At 42.6% G+C, this 24,856-nt stretch overlaps 1 protein-coding gene across 1 annotated transcript in view; it reads right to left on the bottom strand.

Annotated features, from left to right (window-relative positions):
- CREBBP (CREB binding lysine acetyltransferase) overlaps positions 1-24,856 on the bottom strand; it is a 135,717-nt gene that overhangs the window by 12,646 nt on the left and 98,215 nt on the right. The window contains exons 14-23 of the mRNA XM_082643822.1: positions 24,317-24,733; positions 22,734-22,913; positions 21,531-21,720; positions 15,126-15,244; positions 13,837-14,076; positions 12,953-13,041; positions 7,434-7,514; positions 5,797-5,853; positions 2,796-2,873; positions 2,401-2,468 (exon numbers count right to left, since the gene is read on the bottom strand). Coding sequence (XP_082499948.1) covers positions 2,401-2,468; positions 2,796-2,873; positions 5,797-5,853; positions 7,434-7,514; positions 12,953-13,041; positions 13,837-14,076; positions 15,126-15,244; positions 21,531-21,720; positions 22,734-22,913; positions 24,317-24,733 — 1,519 coding nt within the window. The remainder of the gene's footprint in view (positions 1-2,400; positions 2,469-2,795; positions 2,874-5,796; positions 5,854-7,433; positions 7,515-12,952; positions 13,042-13,836; positions 14,077-15,125; positions 15,245-21,530; positions 21,721-22,733; positions 22,914-24,316; positions 24,734-24,856) is intronic.

The following is a 24,856-nucleotide window of genomic DNA, read 5'->3' as shown; positions in this document are numbered from 1 at the left end:
GAGACAATTATGACGGTCTGGTCACAAGCACCAAACTGAACGCCGTGAAGAGGGCTGGAGAGGTGCTCTGCTATGTCCCCTGAGAGAAGAGCCATGGGCTTTACACACGGGACGGCACCGTGAAAAACCTGGAGAGCAGCCAGCATGTGCTCAGAGACTCAGTACTGGGGAAAGAAGGGCTGTTCTCATGCTGCGGTGCCATGCAGAGGTGTCCTCCAGACCAGCAAGTTCAGGCACTGAGGGCAGACATTTCTGCAGCAGCCCCTCCCACTGGACAGCAGGGCCCAGGCCACCCTCACTGTGATGGTGCCTCGGGCTTCCCACAGGGTGGCCATGTGCTTTAGTTTAGGTTCCCGTTTCCACTCCCCATAGCCCATCGTGCTGCAGCGGACGGCCCTGTACATGCCTTTAGGCACATGAGCAAATATCTTTGTAGGAGACATGCGTCAAAGTGGAACTGCTGAGTCTAAAAATGGACATTTTAAATTGTACCCCACCATGTATATTTTTGGCCATGGTGCATGATGGGAGCCTTATATTTCCCTTTATGTGATCAAATCCTTCAGCCTTTTGCTTTCTGACCTCTGGGCTCTATCTTTTTTAGGAAGGTTGTTCATAACTGAACACAGTAAAAACACTCTCCTTTCTGACCTCCAAAGCATTTGTAGTTGTTACTTTTCGCCCCTTTAGCCACCCGAGTTGCGTTGTGCATGTGGCGTTAATGGGGAGGTGGTTTTGGGTGGAGAGTCAGTTGTTTAGTATCACTCTCTAACCAGCAGCTGGAAGATATTTTCAATGCAGTCGTCCCTCTGCACCCACAGGGGACTGGTTCCAGGAACCCCTCAGACACCAAAATCCAAGGATGCTGAAGTTCCTGACATACAATGGTGCAGTACAGAAGGCCCTCTGTACCCACAGGTCCCACATGCGTGGACACGAAGGGCCCACCGCACTAAGTCAGTGCAAATGAGGCAACCTCTCTTTTGTGACCGACAGACACTTGCAAAGATGATGCTAATACACATTCAAATCAAAAACCCGGGGGAGACACACCACCTCTAAGGTCCTTTTCTGTAAGTGAAGGTTCTACATCTTTGAAGCTCATTTGCCAAAGGTCCACATATCCCTCTCCACCATTCTCTGGACACTAGGGGAGGGTGGGGGCTGAGCCAGCTCTCAGGTTCTCCTACCCCGCCCCCCCACCTCTACCCCTCTCTCTTCTGGCTGCAACTGCTCTTCTCTTGAAGCCTAGCTCTCCTGGCAACTTCTGTTTTGGTCACCAAAGCTCTGGCCCAGGAGATTGATTCTAAGTAGCTGACTGCTTTAGTGACATCACTCAGAATGGATCCTTTAAAGTAGGGGTTCTCACCTGCACGCCCCCAACCCAGGACATCTGGTAATGTATGAAGACATTTCTGATGGCCACCATTCATCGGCGGGGGGGGGTGGCGGGGAGTGTTACCAGCATTTAGTGGGCAGCAGCCTGCTGCTAAAATTCTAATTAAGCACAAGAGAGGCCCCATAACAAAGACGTTTCTGGCCCAAATGTCAGTATAGAAACCCTGACCTAAAGAGAAATATTATAATAGCTGGTGAATTCATCAATATTTCAAAAGATTTTATAAGAGTGAGTTTAAGTGATAGGATAACTGTGGATTTTGGTAATGACACAGTTTGAACGTGAACTAACGCTGACTTGGAAGGCTTCAGAGGGGCTTCTTCCTTACCTGCCACCCTTCCCTCCTGCCCACAGACCTCTCCCTCCATCCCATCTCTCTTCTACTCCAGCTCCTCAGGTGGCCCGGCTCTTGCTGGGGAGCCCTAAGTGGTGTGCTAGTTGCCTGTCCTACTGGAGAGAAGTGAGAGCAGCAGCCGAGTTGACAAAGACGACACACTGTACACTTCTGAAAAGTGTCATCTCTAACAAAGTGAAGACTACCTATGAAAAGTTACTCCTGTAGCAAGAGGGCGCTCTCTGCTCCTCGCAGACACGAGCAGCCGCTCCCAATGCGGCAGCGACACACCCAACCAGCCCTCGTGCAGACCAGGCTCCTGCCAGTCCTGGTGATGTTGGCTGATTCCCAGAGGGCCCCAGAGGGTCACTCTTCACAACAGCAGGGCCCACACCTATTGATGGGCAAACAGCCGCCCCCGCAGGTGCCCAGGGCTGAGCATGCCCAGGATGTGTGTGTGTTATTTCTAAGCTACTTGAGAAAGATCTGCTGACAGATTTTCTCTCTCAGAATTCACAAAGTTTACTATATGTGTTTTAGATGAAAGTTTCTAAACTTTCATCTAAAACACAGACTGATCATAAAGCTGACTTTCATATAAAGATCAAGGCAAATGATTCTCTTCAAGGGTAAGACAAAAAAATACAAAAACCCTTCCACAACTTACTCTTAGCACTGAATTTGTTTTCTTTACGAGTTCTGCCCGTTTTCTTCAAGCAGTTGTCGCACACAAAGCTGCAAAAAAAATAATGGGTGTGATCAGATTATATAAAACAGTATATGTTGCCAAACCAGTGAAATGCAGCATTAAAATACTTCGTTGGCAATTAAAATCGCATCATTATACAAAAGTGAAGAGGCAGACTGCTTTGATTCTACAATTCCCAAAGCGGGCAAACACTTAAGACTTAAATTTAGAACAAACTGCCATCCATCTAATTGCCGGATTCTTGCTGACAACAATGAATGAAACGCAGTAGCAGCCAGCATCCTCCCCTCTACTCTGTGCATAACTGCTTTCCCTTTCCCGAGATCACAGGAAATCACCAGGAAATTACTCACCCTGAAGGCCAAATGATATCATAGTGGAGAACACAAATCTGATGCATCTTCCGGCCACACTCCTTGCAATCAACGAAACTAGAAGACAAAGAAAGTGCACTGTGACACACGGAGCCACATACATAATGGAGCTTCTATAGAGCCCGTGTGGTGTGCTCACACCTCGTCCCCTTGATGACTTCAAGAATCTGCAGCATTAATGCATCTCTTGACTAATTGAGTCATTTTTTTTTTTTTTTTTTTTGCTGTACGCGGGCCTCTCACTATTGTGGCCTCCCCCATTGCGGAGCACAGGCTCCGGACGCACAGGCCCAGCGGCCATGGCTCACGGGCCCAGCCTCTCCGCGGCATGTGGGATCTTCCCAGACCGGGGCACAAACCCGTATCCCCTGCATCAGCAGGCGGACTCTCAACCACTGCGCCACCAGGGAAGCCCAGTCATATTTTTTAAAATGCATCAGTATGATATTTTCTATAGGAAAGACTGACTTTCTCCCTTTCTTTGCACAAATGCCTCTTTCCTCTCTTCTCCCAATCTGCTTTGTAACCGGAAGTGAAAATTTATTTCTAAAAATTGTTATGATGAAGGCCTATTTTGCAGGTCAGTATTTCTGATATTACTACAGATTTTCAAGACCAGTGCTTGCTCTAGATGACTGCACATGACTAAATGGACTTAAATAACAGAGAACAATACCGTCAGTGTTACAAACTCTTGTTCTTAAGCCCAGGCGCAGGAAACGTCTGCTGAGTCAGTTACAAGGGTGGGAAATGACGGCCTTTCTTAAAGTAAACACTAGAGAAGTTGGGATGCACCACGCCACCTGCCCTCTGCACAGCTTCCGCCATAGCTCACCTGGGCCCTGTCACCTCACCTAGGAAACTTAATCGCCAACATGCTTGAAGGTCAAAACCTATTTTTTCAGCCATGCCCTCAAAGCCACCACAACTTATACCCTGTGGAAGGCTGAGGGGCTAGAAAGTACCACATTTCTCCAAACGGTCCTGGGTCCTGGCTCTTCCTGTCATGCTAGATGCCGGTCACTGTAACCTGACGCCTGCTCTCATTACTGCTGCTCGAGTCCCCGGCCCCTGACCATCCTACTGCCCTTGCTGAGCAAGCCTTCCACCACAGATCGAGCCCAATCCAGCTTCTCTGTCCCTGCTCTGTCGGAGGAGAAAAGGACACACACAGGCAGACTGTGCAGAATGGCAGCGACCCTCGTCGGCCATCCTCAGTGCTCTCTGCTGTCCTGCCCCAGCTGCTGCCCTTCCCAGCACACACAGGAGGGAATCCAGCACCCTCTGCCCCCTTGTCCTATGGGGCTCCATCCACGCTCCCTACATGCCCTGCACTTGAGCTCACCTGCAGTGCTACTGAACATCCCATGTCCTTTTATGTCTTTGTGTCTAGAATGCTCTGCCCACCACCCCCAACACCTGCTTCCAAATGAGTGTCACCTTCTCCACTGGGCCAGGGTCCCCCACTCTGGACTACCTTACTGCCTCCTGCTGCCTGTGCTATGATCCGTCTGTCCTACTGGAAGACAAACGGCTGGAGGACAGGCCCCCTTTATTCATCTGTGTCTTCCCCACTGCCTGGCAACTACTGCTTCAATGTAACGTATTCTGAAACTGAAAAGTGAGTATAGCAACTAACATAACATTGTAAATACTCCAGTATAAAACAAAAATTTGGGGGGACTTCCCTGGTTGCTCAGTGGTTAAGACTCCACACTCCCAATGCAGGCGGCCCGGGTTCAATCCCTGGTCAGGAAACTAGATCCCACACGCATGCTGCAACTAAGAGTTTGCATGACACAAATAAGGAGCCCACGAGCTGCAACTAAGGAGTCCGCGAGCCACAAACTAAGGTGATCACCTGCCACAACTAAGACCCAGCACGACTAAATAAATAAATAAATAATTTTTAAAAAAATAAATAAAATTTAAAAAATTTAAAAACTGAATATAAATCACAGGGAAACGGGAAAACTGTCGGGGAGCACACAATGTGAACAGGGAGACGGCTAGTCAGGACAAACAATCCACTGACACTAAAGAGACTAAAGAGACAGGGAGCAGCCTCCTCATGCACCAGGCGCTTTGCTAAGTAATCAACGTGCTCCCCCTGCAACCCCACCCGGGCACAGCTGGCAGGAGACACTAAGTCAGCTCTCAATGGGAAGTGGAGTCTGTGTCTTCCGCTGGAAGCTGGGAAGTTGAGCCAAGGGAGGGGAGAATGTGTTTCTCAGCTCTGGATGCACCACAGCCACATTTACCTAACTCCCAACAGTGCTGGAGCCTGTGCTCACCAAGCAACCCTGGACGGGCGTTCACCACAGTGACAGAACAAAATGGGCATCTCCACACACTGGGGTGCCTTCAGGACTCGGCTTTGAGGACCCGGGAGGAGCCACATGGAAGGCGCTCTGAGGCCTCTTTAAGGGGTTATTACAAAGCAAAATTTACATACTGAGTATTCTCACTGATCACTGGAGGAAAGCAAAGTATCTGACAACAACCTTTGAAAATATACCATACCAAAGATGGTGACAAGAACATACAACACTGGGCTTCTCATTATTTATTTTTAAAAAGTGGTTTTTAAGACTTTTTCTTTCTGAAATTTCCCTTTAAATGATACTAGCACCCCTCCACCAAATATTCCTACCTTTAGTCTCTAAAGATTCACACTAAATGGCTTCTTAAAGACAACGATGACGAAGTTATTACAGAGATTCTAATAGAGCCAAAACATCCATCTAATCTTACATTAAAGGGTGTTAAAATTCAGTAGCTGGACAGCATGCTACAGAGACATACATCTTTTGTGTGAGTTAAAACAGAATCCACATCTGAAATAACTTCACACAAAAAATTCCACCCAGGGTAATATATTTATTTCCAGTGTCTTCTCCCACAACCCAGCAATAAGGAGGAACTTTCCTCATCTGAAACTAAAACCTAGAAGTCAGAAAGAAAATAGCTGTATACTCACGGTTCAGGATCTAAGGTATCATTTTTCTTCTTTTCAAACTGATCCTTTGAAATTGTCCTTGTTTTTTTTGGGAGGGGGGGAAAGGAAAAATGTTAATTAACTAAATTTATCTGTTGAGTATAAACTATAGGGTCTCTGGGATATTATTCTGTAACTAGTTCTTCACATAAAAAGTAAAATGATGGTCAGCTGAAATCTCAAGTAGATGTACTAATGGCATGAACATACAACATTTAATTCTATAGAAAGCACTACCTTTTATTTTTCTCTGCCTTCCTTGGAATATTTCCTCCAAACTATCATCAGCACTTATTACAAGATTTAATTTAAGGCTAGTCAAAATACAGTGGCAAAATTATGTTGAGATTAAAACCTGTTAATTTCCAATCAAATCTATACGGTGAATGACTGCTGAATTTGACCAACACTGGTATTATCAATTCTTCTAATTACAATATTCCTTCATTGACACAAGTCAGCATGTACTTGGGGATATTTTATATTTTACTTATTCTTAAAGGGCTGAGTCATTTTTGTGGTACTTTTATATATGTATATGTGAATTACTTGATTCACAGAATTATACAATCCAATTATTAATCACACAATTGGACTAAAGAATTAAATTGACAGGGGATAGAAAAATTGAATATGTAAAATTTCTGTCATTTTGGTTTATGTATCTTACAGGTGGGTATGGCTTGTTGTGCGATTGAATAAAGTAAACTTGAGTTGCAGAGTAAGTGTCCCACAGTGCTGGAAACTGCTTCGGTGGGAAGCCTTTTTGCCTTTGGGGGGACAGTCACACAGTAGACTTCCCAGAGTGGCAGGAATCATGGCAGAGTCAGGAGAAGAGAAAGACCACAAAACGCTGGTAGTCCTAGGCAGCTATGGTGGCTGGCAGGTTTTTAGGTATCTCCAGCATGTAAATGAGTTGACCATCCAATCTGTGGATTTGCTTTTGCTTTTTTTCTCACCACATTCTGGCCATTTGCCTACTCAAAAGTAACTCCATCAGAGGATAAGCATCAGGGAGGAAATGGTGAACTCAGTGAGGGAATGAACGAACTAACTCATGCCTGTCCATGCTGGAGCTGTGAGCAAGAGTCCAACCTCCAGAGAGGAAGGAGATACAGGTACTCGCTGGGGTCTCACCACCTGGGTTCTGTTACCTCTGCAACTTAAAGGACAGAGGTTTCAGTGGAAGATCAACTAAATGCTACAGACGGGGTATACACGCAAGACTCATTTTTGCTACTGCCAGTTAGTTCTGTGACTAGGGTTACCTGGTTTCTTAGGTGTAACTGAAAATTTACAATCTTCCCAAATGGAAGTTGACAGCCACTAGGAAAAAGCAAGTGTTTTAGAAGAAGAGATAGAGCAAGGTCAAGAGAGACCACTGCACTGCAGTGGGGGCTACAGCATCATGGTCTCAAGCAGAGGGAAGAATGTGCAAGTGGCGCTGGGATTCAGCTACAACAGCTACATTGTAAAATATGAATGTGGGTATAAGTAATACGAAAGATACACTACAGAAAAGTCACAGTGGGTGGCAGTGGTGCTTCCCTTTTAATCACGGATGAGAATAAAACAACAATTCAGAGTCACCCCGAGAGAAATGACAGGATGGTACTTACGTCTGGGGTTGTGAAGGGTCGTCACCCAGGGTAACATTCTCCCCCTGGATCTCTGTGAAACACTTCTCACAGAAATGATACCTGTCAGCAAGAAGGCCATACTTGGGTGAACTGGTCCATCATAACACACAGCCACCCAAGCAACGAAGCCACCAATCAGAGCAGGGCAGATCACCACGACGAAGGGGGGGCGTTGTTGGTTGATTGATGGGTCAGTGAGGACAATGAAAGGAACAGGGGCGGGGGGGAAGGGCAGGATTCGAGAACAGGGGAGGGAACAAATAGCACAGACAGAAAGGTAAGACGCAAACACCAAGACAACACAGAGCAGAAAGCCAAGGCAAAGCATTGATTAGCATTCGGTCTCACTGCACACATCCCAGGCCAGCATCACTAACAACGGGTTCGTCCAGCTCCAAGATGTAAATGTTTTCAAGCAGTTGTTAATACTAGAATTGCAAGGAGCCTAATTTTAGGAGTTTGGATTTTGTTATTACTTAGAGAAAACCAGATATAACTACAGGTTTTGAGATGGAAAAAATTTACTTTGGACAAAACAATCTGACAAAAGGCCTTAAAAAAGCAATTTAAACTGAAATAGCTTTTTTTCAAAATGGAAAATTTATGCTTGACGGCAATTCATAGATTTTATTTCCGGTATTAAGCCAGATCTTTAAAGGTATGAAAATATTGAGCACTCAGAACTGGTTTTAATTTTCTCCTGTTATTTTTCACATGTTAATCACTCAGTTAATTGGGTTACAATAGAAATGAAACCAAATCCATATTCTAGACAAACATTTAACAGAAATGCAATCGGGGTCAAAGACTTTCCAGCCATTTATCAGTAAGAATATACAGAGAAAAACTGTGATATATTGTATGAACAATACAATATATGTAAATCTGTGAACAGTCTTAAAATTCAATTCTAAGCTTCAATTTAAACTTTTTGGTATTGGGACCAATCATTCATCAATCTGAGATACTCAGTGATTTCTCTAACTTGGGGACAATCCAAGTTAAGCAAATTTAGAGACTTAATATTTAAAGCACAATCTGCATTTGAGAAATTATCCATCACCCCAATTTCTTATAGTATAGAGCCTGGGCTCAAGCTATCAAATAAGAACAGTTAAAATGTTTGGAAAGGACACAAATGAGAAATCAACAAAAATGCAGGCTGATGCTGCATAAACAAGATGGGCACAAAGGAATACTGTAGAAGTAAACAAGCCGAATGAGGTGAATTACACAAGCAAAAGGGATGAGTATAAGGTACGACGGCAGCACAACAAAATGCGGTTTTAGTGCTCAAAACTACATCTACAAGATGCCAAGAGGATTAGTGTTAAAGACACTGTGACGAGACTTGGAGCGCCACACTGAACCACATGGGCAGAAGGAGATGCGGCAGCTTGCAGCTACACACAGACACAGACACACACGCACACAAACACACATGCACGCACGGCTACAAACAACTGAGATTCAGGCCACTGCCTGGCCAGTTTGTCTTCATTACCACTAAAATAGGTCCCCACAAATTCTAATTCTAATCTTAATTAAACACATTGAGCATTCTGTCTGCTATATTTCACTGACTAAACACACATAGTGAATTAAAAGTATAAAACTTTAGAGCATGCACACATCTCAAGATTATTCAATTTTTCAGATCTGTTGATGAGGAACACGACAGATTCACTGTGTGTAGCAACTGGATTAATAAGAGTTTCTTGCTGGGACCAGTTTATTTAGACTTAATTCAATCAACAAAGTCTGCCAAGATTAAAAACGACCAGGAACAAACAGGTTAACACTGCTGTTTTTAAAAATACTTATCTCTTTCTCTGAATGAACTACAGTAATATTCTGGCTATTCACTATTTTGTAAATATTTTTATGGAGGCTTGAAATCATGTAGTAAAAGGAATTTCCATGTGTAGAAGGGCATGATCATCACTGGCAAGAAAGAATTATACTATACAAACTATAAACCAATTAAGCAGCAATCAGAACAATATGCAAAAAAAAGATACCCCTTCAACGCCAAATTGCTTCCTTTTAAAAAATGAATGAAAGTGTTCCAATTTATTATGATCAAACTCAGCCACTGTGGGCTAGCTCAAAGAGGACTACGGAACACACTGTGAAATGAAATTGCCACGGTAATTACATGTGAGTCTAAACGGTTTTAAAATCCTGGAAAAACTAAACTCTTAGCTTTTATTCAAGCAGGACATCAAGCCTAGCAACATCTGGGGAACAAGAATCATAAACCCATCATTTTCCACTGGAGGAAACTGGCCCAGAGTGAAGCACTGATGGCTGAATGGCAGCCCCTGGGGTGGCTGCGGAAACCTACGCCCTCTGTGTATAACTAACTTCCATTCCCAAGAACCTCAGGGTCAGAAACTGGGAGGGACAGTGTGTCTGTCCCAGAGCAAGGCCAGAGATGTCAGAGAATCGAACCTGTTTAGGTGTAAGGGGAAAGGGAGGGGCCCCGGCCTCCCTTTAGCTCCCTTCTGATATGATGACAGCCCACCCATCTAGTCAAGTAGGCTGAAACCACTCTGGTAATCAATCAGTGGGTGACAGATGTTAATGTGAGACTTGCCCCTATCTTATACCTAGTCCAAACTTTATTCATCTTGGAAATGCACAATGGTTCAGAGATTCACTTTTCAACCATAAGAGCCTAGATGACCTTCTGCCTTACGTGAAGGAAGCAGTTTGATGAATATGGAATTATAAAGGAGAAACACTTCACATAATCTGATGATGATGTACATCTGGGTACCTAAAGTTAGCACAATGTAGCTGCAGAGTTCATCTGTAAGGGTAATTTAATGTATGGAGTAAATTTTCAAATGCAGATTGTTGTAAGTACCATATCAGTATATATAAATAACTCGGATAATAGATAATATCTATTCTTATCTATCGATAATAAACTGTTAAAGTTATAGAACAGTTTTGCCAACATGACTTACTTTCAAAATTTCAAAGTGTGGAAACAAGTGAAAATGTAACCATATACTAGCTTATCTATTAGTTTCACTTGTTTAAACGGTCTGTAGAATTTCCTATTCTAAGTGCCCAGTTTAGGACTATAACTACCAAAACAATTATTCAAAAGAACACCATGGTGTTCATAAACAGTCAAGGTTGAGAATGAAAATGTAAGTTGAAATGTCCACTGCAGAATTAGACCACTGCTTTCACAGACTCACAACGTGGTACCTCTTCCAGTTCTGTATTCCAGGAAGCACACCTTGTGAGATTCGGCTGAGGAGCAGTATATGCTCACACTCTTAAAATGTATTATGCATAAAAGAGAACTCCTTTATTTACGTTTCTACTCTTAAGGAAAATATATTACTTTTGCTCAATAAAAATTAAGTCCTATATATAAGTAATATTGGACATTTCAGAACTTTCAAAACAATCCTTTGTTTGCACCCTATCAACAACCTCCTCTGAGGAGGCAGTAGTGCACACGGATGCCATCCATTCTATCGAACTTGAATTGCTCTCAAGTGCAATACAGCCAAAATCTATGCAAATCAGCCGAGGCAGGGTCCAAAGGACCCAGGAACAGTGAAAAGCAACAATGAAAAGGCCCCCAAACTTAAGAGATGATGGCAAGCAATCTGCTGTCTGCTCTTCCTTCTAGACCCAAACTGTGTTGGGCACTTAGCAGTGGGGGCATTTTTCAGGGTATAGTTAATTTTAACCTGTTCTCTTAAAATTTCATAGCTGTATTTTGCACCTAACAGTTTCCAAAGCATTGTCTTATTGGAGACTGACAACTAAGGGTGTCAGGAAAGGTGTTACTATGCCCATGTCATGGACAAGAAGGTTAAGCTTGATACATTACAGAATGTGCAAAAGATCATGGGGCTAAAACTGTAAATGGAGGGGCCAGAACCTCCAGAACAACACTTGTCACTATAGGAAAGATTCCATTTGGGCCACAGTATCATTTCAAACTTTTAGTTTTAAAATGCTTCTATCAATAGAAGAGCATGCTAAGACAGAAAATGAATTCCAAATGTTAAAATATTTTCAGCAGGACAGTTGTGCCGGCTGCACTTCCAGTAGAGGTGCCTGTCCAGGGACACCCATCTTTCCCCTCAAACCAGCATTTCACTAGGATAAGTGAGCTGGACAAGGCTTAGAAATCTTGTCTTAAGATATTTTTAGGTCAACAGTTCTTTTTTTTTAAAAATAGGATTTTGATGGGAGTCGTTAATTACCTTGAATATGTTTTTTTTTAATTATTTTTTTAATTTTAATTTTTTTGGCCGCACTGCATGGCTTGCAGGATTTTAGTTCCCCAACCAGGGATTGAACCCAGGCCATCGCAGTGAAAGTGCTGAGTCCTAACCACTGGACCTCCAGGGAATTCCCTAGATATTTTTTAAAAATTAAAATAATTTAAAAAAACATAATTGGAAGAAAAGTAACTGCAAAATTCCAAATTATTCAGGCCTCTGCATGTACCTTTGAAAAAATAAAAACCTATCTTCTTCAAAGTATCAGAACATATGTAATTACTATAAGCAAACAAGATAAAAATAATTAAAACATCAAACCCTAAAGCTGACATTTAATACTTGAACCTAGAAACAAAGAACAGGCATGAAGCCTCATCTTGGTCACATAAAGAACTTAGTTGCCAATTCATAGAATGGAGGCAATGTAATTGAATTTGACAAAGAATTACAACCTATGTTTCAAGGTAGGATGCTCTCATGCTATGGCAACATGTAGTCACTTAAAGCAATGGATACAAAATAGCTTAATTTTCAAAACAACCCCCCAAACCAGGAAGTTGTAATTAGGTAAGGGAATCAACAACAAAAATTATTTTCATTCTTCCTCTACTTAAGATAGGAGATCTATTCTTTAGCCATCTCCACATTTCAAGAGAATAGCAAATACTTCAAAAGCATACCTACCACTCACTAACTCCAAAAAGGCCACCTCATGAAGGGAGTCATTCTTAAACTCAATGAAAATACCAATCTCATTCTTACTGTGCTACCGATTAAAAAGAAAAAGTCTATGGTTTAAAATTTTTAAATGAATTAGAGCAAACACAAGTCTTTCCATCAGACTGTCCAGGCCAAATTAGCTAGGCAAATATTTACACACACATTGGTAAAATACAATGTTTCAACTTTATTATCTTAAAAAAGGCAGTCAACCTTTGTTAGAGTTACTCTCCACTTCAGACTCTTTCTCATATGGTTACATTTTGGCTTAACACATGTACCTGATCTAACTAGTGCAGCAAGCAGTTTTGAGCTTAAAATTTTATACTATACAAGCATGCTTTTAAGTTAAGACACCATGGGCCTACCTGAGTGAGAAACAATGAAATTTTAGCCCTTTTAACGGAAACTTCAGGAGAGAAATAATGAAATGTACCCAAGCTACAATCAGATGAGCATGCCTCGTCCTAAGACCTTCTTTTTGTCCCATGATTCAAGAAACTGCTCAAGGCTTACCTATTCTGATAGCTGTAGTAGGCAGCATCGCGAGGAATTGTACACAGCTGCTTCCCGTAGCAGCACAAAGTCTGTGGGGAAAACTCATACTGCAAAAACAAAGGAGAAAATACTAAAAATATATCCCATTTACTGCCATGCAATGTTCTGTCCAATATGGAGTTAGATTTAGCTAGTAAATTATTTGTTAGTATACTGGGTAGTCTTCTAATGATTCTCACATCTATTTAAAGACATTTCTGGATACAATAGGATAGAATTAGTGTCTGAGAGACTTTTTTTAAAAAAATTAATTTATTTATTTATGGCTGCCTTGGGTTTTTCGTTGCTGCGTGTGGGCTTTTTCTCTGGTTGCGGCGAGTGGGGCCTACTCTTCATTGAGTTGCGCGGGCTTCTCACTGCAGTGGCTTCTCTTGTTATGGAGCACGGGTTCTAGGCGCGCAGGCTTCAGTAGTTGTGGCACACGGGCTCAGTAGTTGTGGTTCATGGGCTCTAGAACGCAGGCTCAGTAGTTGTGATGCACGGGCATAATTGCTCTGCGGCATGTGGGATCTTCCCAGACCAGGGCTCGAACCCGTGTCCCCTGCACTGGCAGGCGGATTCTTAACCACTGCGCCACCAGGGAAGTCCCTAGTGTCTGAGAGACATTTATTACAGATAGATGAATGGACACTGGGGCAGCCAGGAATGCTTAATCCAAGGCCTTCCCCCATAAGCACCTCTAGCTTCAGACAATCAACTGTTTTACAAGAGACCAGACTCCATCTGGGTTCTTCTCAGTACACAGGTGTGGCCAAAATATTGAGTTTATCATATCATCATAATACTCTTTTTGGCTGGATTAACAAGGGTAGTTCATTTTCCAGAAAAAGTTTCAACTGTACCTTGCGTCCACAGCAATATCCAAGGGATTGCATAACAGGGTCAATTTCTTGCTCAAAGACCTCTGCGAGCTTACTGCAGAACTTATAGACCCGGGATGTCTTCCGATTGTAGAGCCAGGCATTGTTGAACATGAGCCAGACGTCATCCACATACTGCCAGGGTTCCTGGTACTGCCCTGTATCCAGCTTCCGCTTGATGGTGGAAAGGTCCATGGGATTCTTCACAATGTCAAAATAATCCTGAAAGACAAAATGGTCTCAGTCTAGCATATCCCCCAAATTCCAAATGCCCATCTTATCTGGCAGCTTTATCTTAAAATAAAATTGAAGAAAGTACCAGTATAACTTCCATTTCTAAGAGTGAAAAATGGGACTTGAAAAGAAAACTTCTGATCTTCCTCTGATTTTATTATCTAAAATTATAATTAATATTGTCAAGTGTGATCAAATTACTTCAAAAGCAAAGTTAAAGAAAAAATAATATTAAAAAACTTATTTAATAAAACATGTCTTATAATGTCAGATTTTAAAAATAAGATTTTGATCCACCAAATTAAAATGGTGAACATATTTATCAGACAATATGTTTTTCTAGAGATTCATTCTTGGTCCTAGCAACCAAAATGAAATTCCAAGACAAACACAAACACAAAAGCAAAAATAGTAATACTGCTAAACAGAATCGGTTGGGTCACCATGGCCTTTGCAAGAGCACCCAGGGTTTCAAAGTGAGAGGCCCATGTGTTTTATAAGTGATGTTCACCAATTACTTAAATCCATTCCTGTAGACAAAGTCTTACCCAAATATAAAGCAAGGCTACAGAGGCTGTGCGCCCCAGGGTGTGCTCCCCCCATCTCACTGCACCCCTTCCATAGACCCTGGGGCTTAACGGAACAGGGGGGAAACACATTTCAGTCAGTAAGATAAAGGTGCATTATTGTTTTGACAGAATTTTTTTTTTTTTTTCTTTGCGGTATGCGGGCCTCTCACTGCTGTGGCCTCTCCCGTTGCGGAGCACAGGCTCCGGACGTGCAGGTCCAGAGGCCATGGCCCACAGGTCCAGCCGCTCCGCGGCATGTGGGATCCCCCTGGACCGGGGCACGAACCCGTGTCCCCTGCATCGGCAGGCAGACTCTCAACCACTGCGCCACCAGGGAAGCCCCAGAAAATATTTTTTTATATTAGGGAAAAAAATCTTATTTTACCCAATTTTAAGAGATAAAATGAGTACCATGGATACTCATGAATTACAGTGGTAAAGTTATAATGTTTTATGATATCAACTTACTGGAATTCCTAGGAGCTGGGGATCTACAGGCTGCCGAAAAGGTAGGGACTCTGGATCCTGTCGATACAGCGCTTCTAGGGTTGGCATCAGAGCCTGGCGCAACTCCTCCGGCTTAAAGACTGCAGTTAAAAAGCACAGGAAACGACGCTATTGACAAGGCACCCAGACTCTTCCTCCGTCACTTTTCAAATGGAAGCCTGGCTACTTCTGAGAAGGCCCGTATCATTTCCCTCCCAGCCATGAAGCTTCCAGGAGTCCATGGACATTCTAAAGCTACGATTCAGGGATTCAGAAAACACAGTCACACTAGAGTTTTTAAAAACTGCATTCACATCATGAGGCAAATATACCATATTGAGAAGTTTGCTTGTTCAACAAAAAGATTTCCAATGCCAAAACTTGGTTGGAAGAGAAAAAACGAAGCTAACTTTCTAATCTGCCTCATTGATCAAATGGGTGGGTACAGAGCCATTTTCACAGGAAGGGGCTTTTCCTCGCCTGAGGAAACTTTTGCGTCCTTGGCTGAGGTAAACTCAAATCACCTGAAAGGAATGGTTTTGTATTACAACCTCACAAATAAATGTATACAGTAAGAGAGCCACAAAAATAAGTAGCTCTCTTATTTTCCCCAGAAGTTCTGTACTGTGTACTGTCCCCTTGCACATGTACTAGTGCCCATGTCTCCAACCTCTTGGCCCACCCATTTCCTACAATGCCTTCTGCTGTCACCAATGTAAGAACATGCACTGGCTGCCAAATACATTCTGGACAGTCACTCATACAAACCCCTCCTGAGTTCTAAGGACATTGGAAACATGCCTGTGAAGGTGACACTGAGCGTCACACACCCACTCGCTCACATACGCTCCTGCCCACAGAAAAATGAGCAGAGGCAAACACTGCAAAGAGGTTCTGATGACTTAGGTTCTAAGTGATGTGAGGTTTCCACTTTGTGGTTTTTTGAATTTTGAAAAAATTTTCTACAACAGATACGTAACAAACTGTAATTTTTAAATCAGACTAGAATACCGTAAAAACCTAAAGTTCCCGTTGGGAAGTGGTATGCATTGAGTATATCGAGAGATGAAAACACTGGCTGAGAAGTTTCCAGAAACTTTATTGACATCAGAGCCAGGGAATACCCAGGTATCCTGACCGACCTCCTGAGGAAACGGCCTCCTGCGCTCCAGGACACATGGTGGTCAGCAAGCATGGGAGACACCCAGTGTAGACACTCCCATGCAGGTGCAAAGGCCTGGTCTAAGGAACAGATGTGCCCTGTGGAGCCTTGTGAAACACACACAAATCCTGCCTTCAGCTAACCCCTTTTCTTCCAGTCTGTTTTTACAGAGATGAAGCAGCATTTGGTTTTCTTTGAATAACTCTTTATAAGAAGACAATTCTAATGCACAGAAATCTCTGGCATTCCTATATACTAATGATGAAAAATCTGAAAGTGAAATCAAGGAAACACTCCCATTTACCACTGCAACAAAAAGAATAAAATATCTAGGAATAAACCTACCTAAGGAGACAAAAGACCTGTATGCAGAAAATTATAAGACACTGAGGAAAGAAATTAAAGATGATACAAATAGATGGAGAGATGTACCATGTTCTTGGATTGGAAGAATCAACATTGTGAAAATGACTCTACTACCCAAAGCAATCTACAGATTCAATGCAATCCCTATCAAACTACCACTGGCATTTTTCACAGAACTAGAACAAAAAATTTCAAAATTTGTATGGAAACACAAAAGACCCCGAATAGCCAAAGCAATCTTGAGAACGAAAAATGGAGCTGGAGGAATCAGGCTCCCTGACTTCAGACTATACTACAAAGCTACAGTAATCAAGACAGTGTGGTACTGGCACAAAAACAGAAAGATAGATCAATGGAACAGGATAGAAAGCCCAGAGATAAACCCACGCACATATGGTCACCTTATCTTTGATAAAGGAGGCAGCAATGTACAGTGGAGAAAGGACAGTCTCTTCAATAAGTGGTGCTGGGAAAATTGGACAGGGACATGTAAAAGTATGAGATTAGATCACTCCCTAACACCACACACAAAAATAAGCTCAAAATGGATTAAAGATCTAAATGTAAGGCCAGACACTATCACACTCTTAGAGGAAAACATAGGCAGAACACTCTATGACATAAATCACAGCAAGATCCTTTTTGACCCACCTCCTAGAGGAATGGAAATAAAGACAAAAATAAACACATGGGATCTAATGAAACTTAAAAGCTTTTGCACAGCAAAGGAAACCATAAACAAGACCAAAAGACAACCCTCAGAAAGGGAGAGAATATTTGCAAATGAAGCAACTGACAAAGGATTAATCTCCAAAATTTATAAGCAGCTCATGCAGCTCAATAACAAAAAAACAAACAACCCACTCCAAAAATGGGCAGAAGACCTAAATAGACATTTCTCCACAGAAGATATACAGACTGCCAACAAACACATGAAAGGATGCTCAACATCTTTAATCATTAGAGAAATGCAAATCAAAACTACAATGAGATATCATCTCACACCAGTCAGAATGGCCATCATCAAAAAATCTAGAAACAATAAATGCTGGAGAGGGTGTGGAAAAAAGGGAACACTCTTGCACTGCTGGTGGGAATGTGAATTGGTACAGCCACTATGGAGAACGGTATGGAGGTTCCTTAAAAAACTACAAATAGAACTACCATATGACCCAGCAATCCCACTACTGGGCATATACCCTGAGAAAACCATAATTCAAAAAGAGTCATGTACCAAAATGTTCATAGCAGCCCTATTTACAATAGCCCGGAGATGGAAACAACCTAAGTGTCCATCATCGGATGAATGGATAAAGAAGATGTGGCACATATATACAATGGAATATTACTCAGCCATAAAAAGAAACGAAATTGAGCTATTTGTAATGAGGTGGATGGACCTAGAGTCTGTCATACAGAGTGAAGTAAGTCAGAAAGAGAAAGACAAATACTGTATGCTGACACATATATATGGAATTTAAGAAAAAAAATGTCATGAAGAACATAGGGGTAAGACAGGAATAATGACACAGATCTACTAGAGAATGGACTTGAGGATATGGGGAGGGGGAAGGGTAAGCTGTGACAAAGCGAAAGAGCGGCATGGACATATATACACTACCAAATGTAAGGTAGATAGCTAGTGGGAAGCAGCCGCATAGCACAGGGAGATCAGCTCGGTGCTTTGTGACGGCCTGGAGGGGTGGGATAGGGAGGGCGGGAGGGAGACGCAAAAGGGAGGGGATATGGGAACATATGTATATGTATAACTGATTAAATTTGTTAAATAAAAAAAAAAAAGAAGAAGAAAATTCGTTAGTTAATCAACAGCTTTTTTATTCTTCTAGACCAGGGGTCGCAAACCACGACCCACAGGCCCAATCTGGCCAGCTGCCTGCCTTTGTATGGGCCTGAGAGCTAACAATGGTTTTTAAGGTTTTTAATGGTTAGGGGAAAAAAAGAATGCTATTTCATGATACGTGAATTATACAAAATCACTTTTTAGTCTGACAAAATAAAGCTTTATTAGAACACAACCGTCCTTGTTGTGCAGGTGTCCATGGCTGCTTTTGCACCACAAGGCAGGGCTCAGCAGCTGCAACAGAAACCTTATGACACACAAAGCCTAAAAGATGCACTACCTGGTGGCCCTAGACAGCCTTCTGATGCCCTGCTCCAGACCATCTTGTCTTCCAGTGCTGATCAAAACTAACATGGCCTTACATGTATCTCACTTTGGATGACCGTTCATTCATTCACTAAACAGTTAATACCTATGCCAAGGAGAAGTCATTTTCAAACTCCTGTCTTTAACAACCACACTGATGTAATAAGACTCCAAATGAGTGGAAGTAGCAGTCAGAAGCTGTATTTGAAACAAGTTCTCTGCCACTGATTAGTGTGGTGTGCTATGAGCAAGTCACTCCACTTCTCTGGCTCAAAACCTTCTCAGGACCATCAGGTGGGGACCACATCAGCAGTCCCCAAAGCATGGCCCACAGATACCTTAGGGACCCTCATGCAGTCTAATATGGTAGCCACCAGCCATATGTGGCTACTTGAATCAAAATGAATTAATATTAAATAAAATTTAAAATTCACTTCCTCAGGCACACTTGTCACATGCCAAGTACTTAGGAGCCACATGTGGCTGGTGACTGCCATAACAAGAGAGTGCAGATATACAACATTTCCATCGCTGCAGAAAGTGCAGATATACAACATTTCCATCTAGCACTGCCCTAGGCCTTTTCTAGGGGTCTGTGAAATCTATTTCCATGATATAAAACAATTTTCATGATACACTAAATTGTCATTTACCTTCTGCACTGTGTGCTGACATTCACACAGATGGGGCAAAGACAAACAGTGAATAAAATCACTAGCACTGCAGCATGACCAGGCAACAGCTCCAAACTCGACTTCATGGTCACCCTGTTCTTTGCTGCTGCTGTGCATACACAGGAAAAAACGTCACCTGCACTTACAAGTGTCCTTGATGAACGAGTCAAAATTCTTACTTTTATTAAATCTCAGCCCTTGGCTACACGTCTTTTATTCTGTACGACAAATTGGGAAGCTGTCATAAAGCACTTCTGCTGCATGCAGTGGTTGTCTTGAGAGAAAGCACTTGTGTGAGTGTTGAGTTGAGAGCTGAAGTAACTGCTTTTCTTCATGAAACACACAAAACTAGAAAGAATGGCTGATAGACAAGCTACCGTTACTCAGATCTGGGTATGAGACAGACATTTGCTCAAAAATGAACGAAGTATGCCAGTTATAGTTACTTCCAGGACAACTGACGCTATTTGTTATCAACGATAAAATTTTGACTTGCATCAAAAATTAGAATTTTGAAAAAAAAATTAGAATTTTGAAAAACCTGTATCATGACACATGAGCTTGACAGCTTGTCAGAGTTTACACGACTTTCTGAAGAGACTCATAGTAATGTTAATAAATGTGATTTTTAAAAATATCACATAATGAAGCATGTCAACATTTGGAAGATGAGCATTAACTCAGTGAGCCAAATTCCCAGATGACCAAAGGATAGTGTTACAAAAAAACCACGCAATGGCAAAAGATCCACTCAAAGTACAAGACGGACGATGGATTCTAACGCCACAGAGTATGAGAAATTCAGGGCTATGGATTCACATTTCCCACTGCAACTAGCCTTTAAGAAACTTCTACTTGTTGAGTTTTGGTGTAGTATCAAAAAAGAATATTTCCACAATGACCTGAAAAGACTACTAAAATACTCTTCTCTTTATTAACTACTAATCTGAGTGGGTCTGGATTCTCTTCATGTACTTCAACCAAACAGAATACAACAGCAAAGGCAGAGGCAGATATGAGAATCCAGCTGTGTTCACTTAACTCTCCGAGTAACAAAATTGTAAAACACAATGTGATCACTCCAACTATTTCTGTTTGGGAAATTATTTTTCATTAAAATGTGTTATTTATGGGTGCCATGTAACAGATTTATTTTTAAATAAATATTTAAAAAGACATCTAATAGAGTAAATAGTGATAGATGATCCATACAAACAAAAACTTCTCTGGGATCCTCGACTTTTAGGAGTATAAAGAGGTCTGAGACCAAAACCTTAAGGCCTGCTGTCCTCTATGATCTCCAGGGTCTCTTCCAGCAGCAAAACTATACGGTATCAGCCTTTCTAACACTTTTCTGCCGTCTTTCCTAACTGGATCACCTGCAGCCCTGAACTACCTGAGCCCCATCTCACATTCCTAATGGTCACCTGACAATTTGCTGACACCCTTACCTCCGTACTTTGGACACATCTCAAATAGATTCTATCCAACCTCCACCGTGAGCCTGACTCATCCTGCTTATTTCAGAACCCAAAGTATCTTCACTTACCTGCCGCCCTCCCTCTTCCTGCTGCACTAGTCACTGGGTTCTACTCTCCCACCCCCTGACTTTGGGTACTTAGTTTCCTATCTGTATCAGCAGAAACCTACAAACTTCAGCGCATAGGGTTGCCATAGTGATAATTTCCCTAACATCAAGCTTCCGGTCATCTTCCTGCTGGAGCCCATCAGTGGTTGTCCACGGCATGCCGAGTAAAGCCAGCACCACCCCAGACAGGCGGCTCATGGGCTGCCCCTCAGAGCCCTGGTCGCTTTTTGTTCCTACCACAGACTCCTGTGGGCTCACACCATGGAGTTCAGCTCACTGTCACCATTTCTAAAACTTGCGGAATGGCAGGCAAGAAGGATAAAAGAAGGGATGGAATTCTTTTTCTGCTTTAGCTTTTAATCCACAGAATGCAATCCCAACACAATGGAAAAGCAGCACCATCCGGTAAGTTTATGAGAACATGACCTACTTTTTTTGCGAGGCTGAGAAGGAGAAGTGGACTGCGAGGCTGTCCCGTTGGTGCTATTCTCTTCTTCCTCTTTAGCTTCGATTTTCACTTCAGGTTTCTTTTCATCCACTTCCATTGGCTCCGACTTCTGCTCTGTTGTGTCTGTTTCTTCTTTAACTTGAGAAGATCCTTGTAAGTCCTCCTCCATCATCTTGAGAAAAACAAAATTACAGACAATGATAATATGAATATGAAAGACCTTTATTCTAACTCAGCCTTATTGGAAGGCTCTTAAAAATCTCTATGGGCTTGTTAAAACCTTTCCCAAGTCAGAGCTGCATTGATCATTCCTTTTCTCTCCCACAAGAAGGGGTGGAGTGCCTGTTCAGTCACTTCAGTACAGCACCAGTGCATTACAGTCCTAAAAATTTTTAAATTTTTACATGCTAGAGTGCTTAAAAAACTTGTATACACATTGTATACACCATTAACTGCTCAATAGTTTTACATATATTTCTACTTTGGAACAAGAAGTGCCTCGAAAATTGTGGGAAGGATCAGAAATTCAACTGCTCAGAGGGCGAGGCAGGTGAAGCTAATGACAACAGCAGGAGCTGTGGTGTGAGGCCGCGGGGAGCAGTGGACACTCTTGGCAAACTAGAGAGCTCACGACCCATCTAAGAGCCACAGCTGGTGCTTCCACCTAGACTGCTGCCCCACAGGAACGGAAGCACAGTGCTGGCAGAGCTTCTCATTTTTCAAGAAAAGCCAGAAATCTAGAGTTTTATTTGTAATTTCCCATTTTAAAAATAATTGTGTGGGCCAAACAAAACACATTTATAGGCTGGATTCAGCCCACGGTCTGTCAGTTTCCAACTTCTGCTACAGGTTAATTAGTAAAAGAACACACCTCTTGTGCAGTCTAACTCTGCAGAAATATAAATGAATGAAGGATGGCAATGAAAAAGCTGCTGGATGATTTAAACATTTAAAATACAAGCCAGTGCTCTTCACTTCTGGCAAAATAAAATAAACCCATACCTCGTATCTAAAAATAAATAACCAATCTGTTTTTAATCTCTTTCCAACTTGAACCACAATCGAACAGGATACTGAAACGGAAAGCAGGGGCATCCACGGTGGACGCCTGGTGCCTCCCCCGAGGACACCTCAGTGATGCTCCTGTGCGCAGTACATCTATTCACTCCCAGGAATGGCACCTACCGCAGCCCCAGGCTCTGCCTTGGGTTCACCGGCATCGGGCTCGGTGTCCTCGGTCTTGACCTCAGCCTTCATTTCCAGCATTGGTACATCGGGTCCTGGCTGCTGGGAGTTGGTTTCGGCGCTGGCCACTGAGGATGGAGTGGGGACCCTGTTATCAATGCTGGCTGCTGCCTGGGAAAGCTGTGGAGAAACCAAAATCATTTATCTCTGTAAACAACATAAATGATCTTAAACCCTGATGGTCACCCAACACACAGTTTCGCGTTAATCTTTCTCAATACTAATCTAATAGGCACCCCTATTTGAGAGAACTGAAGAATAAGCATTAAAATAGGAGTTCCAGAGAAGTCAAAATCAGGCAGAAACACAACTGACTTCTTGCCAACAATGCAGAGATGGAAGAGCAGAGCTTCCTACCTTTTGACAGAAAATTCTTTTCTGGGAATTTTCTACCTAAGTCACAGAACCTCCTATTTTAAATTTAATTCCTTCCAACAATGACGTTAATGGTTATGGTAAAGGCTGAATAATAAGTATATAAGTATATATGCTGTAGAAAGGGGAATAAAGTATCTATATGGAATAAGAATGTATAACTAGCCTGTTAATTATAGGAACAGTGGTGGAGGAGTAAACAAACATTAAGAGAAGGAATCCCAGAAAGAATTCTAAATTTTCAAAGATTTACCCAATGGAGTTTTAAGTAAACAAACAAAAGAAAACATAAAATTACAAAGGGATCTTACTTAGAGATAAGAAATATAAAGGATCAATAAGCACAGTCCCTATGGAGAAATACAAACAGTAATGTCATCTTGGGGTTTCTGTTGGGGTTAATTTTGACATTTTATAAATAAATATCCTCAGTTCCCACAAATAAAAGATAATGTATTTTAGGGGGAAGAAGGTTTTTAAGTTAGACTGATAAGAAAATAGACACTAAGATTCTGGTGAGAACTGGGAGAAGAATGTGGAGGTGAGCAGAAGCAGCCTCAGGCCCCTGTGTCAGTGGGGACAGCCCAGTCTAGGAGAGCACTGGACTGGGTGCTGCCAGCAGAGCATGAGACATGGGACACAGGACGTGGTGTGACCCTGCCACCTTCACCTCCCAGGAAGAATGGGTAAATCTAAGCCACAGAAGTGTTAACCTGAGCATGCCATTTTGTCATGAAAAAGAAAGGGCTTCCAGCTGGAAAACAAGGCTGATGGGCAAGGTCAAAGTACATACAACTAGGAACTTGACTTGTTTACCAAATCCTCATCACTACTAAGACTCAGAAGACGTCAATCTAGGACAGATAATGGGGGACAATACTGCTCCTATGGACAGACAGCTTAAAAATTCTACGGAGGACCCATGTATGAGTTCTTTTAGTTGTTGATTTCTACAAACTGATTTAATTGGGGAAGATAATCATAAGTCATGTCCTGCCTAACAGCCTTTGGAGCCAATGCTGGAAACAAAACAGATACTTTTTGCAACTGCACCAAGACCTGCAGTGACTTCATGACAGATTTTTTTTTTTATGGGCAAGTTCTCATCTAAGAGTCTTGGCCAGAAGACGACAGGCCGAGGGGCTCACCGGTGTGCCAGGAGGCTGGGTGTGCACAGGTGTCGGCTGCTGCTGTGACGACTGAGGGGTGGCCACGGACGGAGGCTGGACTGGGGTCTGAGGCTGTGGGGTCACCTGGGCCTGGGCTGCCGCCTGGACTGTAGGGGTGCTCTGGGTTTGGCTGGCACTGGGCACTGAGCCGGGAGTCGGGGTGGGAGTCTGCCCGGAAGACGACACAGGAGTCGATGGCTGGGTGGGAGCTGCTGGCTGGGGAGGAGTCATCCCAGGTGCCGCCGGATGCTGAAGAGACGGCATGCCTGCGGCCGTGGAAGCAGGAGGTGGAGTCTGGTGTAACGGTGACTGTGTCACTGGTGGGCAAGGCAGCTGGCTGGCCTGGGGCCCAAGCATGTTCAGAGGGTTAGGAAGAGCAGCACCAGGCACCTGTCCCTAACAGATGGAACAGAGTACATTAAAATTATTTCCCCCATTTGAAAATGTGGCAATAGACTTCAAAGACTTAAATGTATGAAAATCTAATCACGGTTTCTTGATGAGGTCTGCTGACTGCAC

This window comes from Mesoplodon mirus (assembly GCF_964341445.2).
Source record: "Mesoplodon mirus genome assembly, chromosome: 15".
In the NCBI taxonomy this organism is placed as follows: Eukaryota; Metazoa; Chordata; class Mammalia; order Artiodactyla; family Ziphiidae; genus Mesoplodon; species Mesoplodon mirus.
The sequence above is the reverse complement of the archived record's forward strand: the minus strand, read 5'-3'. Positions and strand labels throughout refer to the sequence as shown.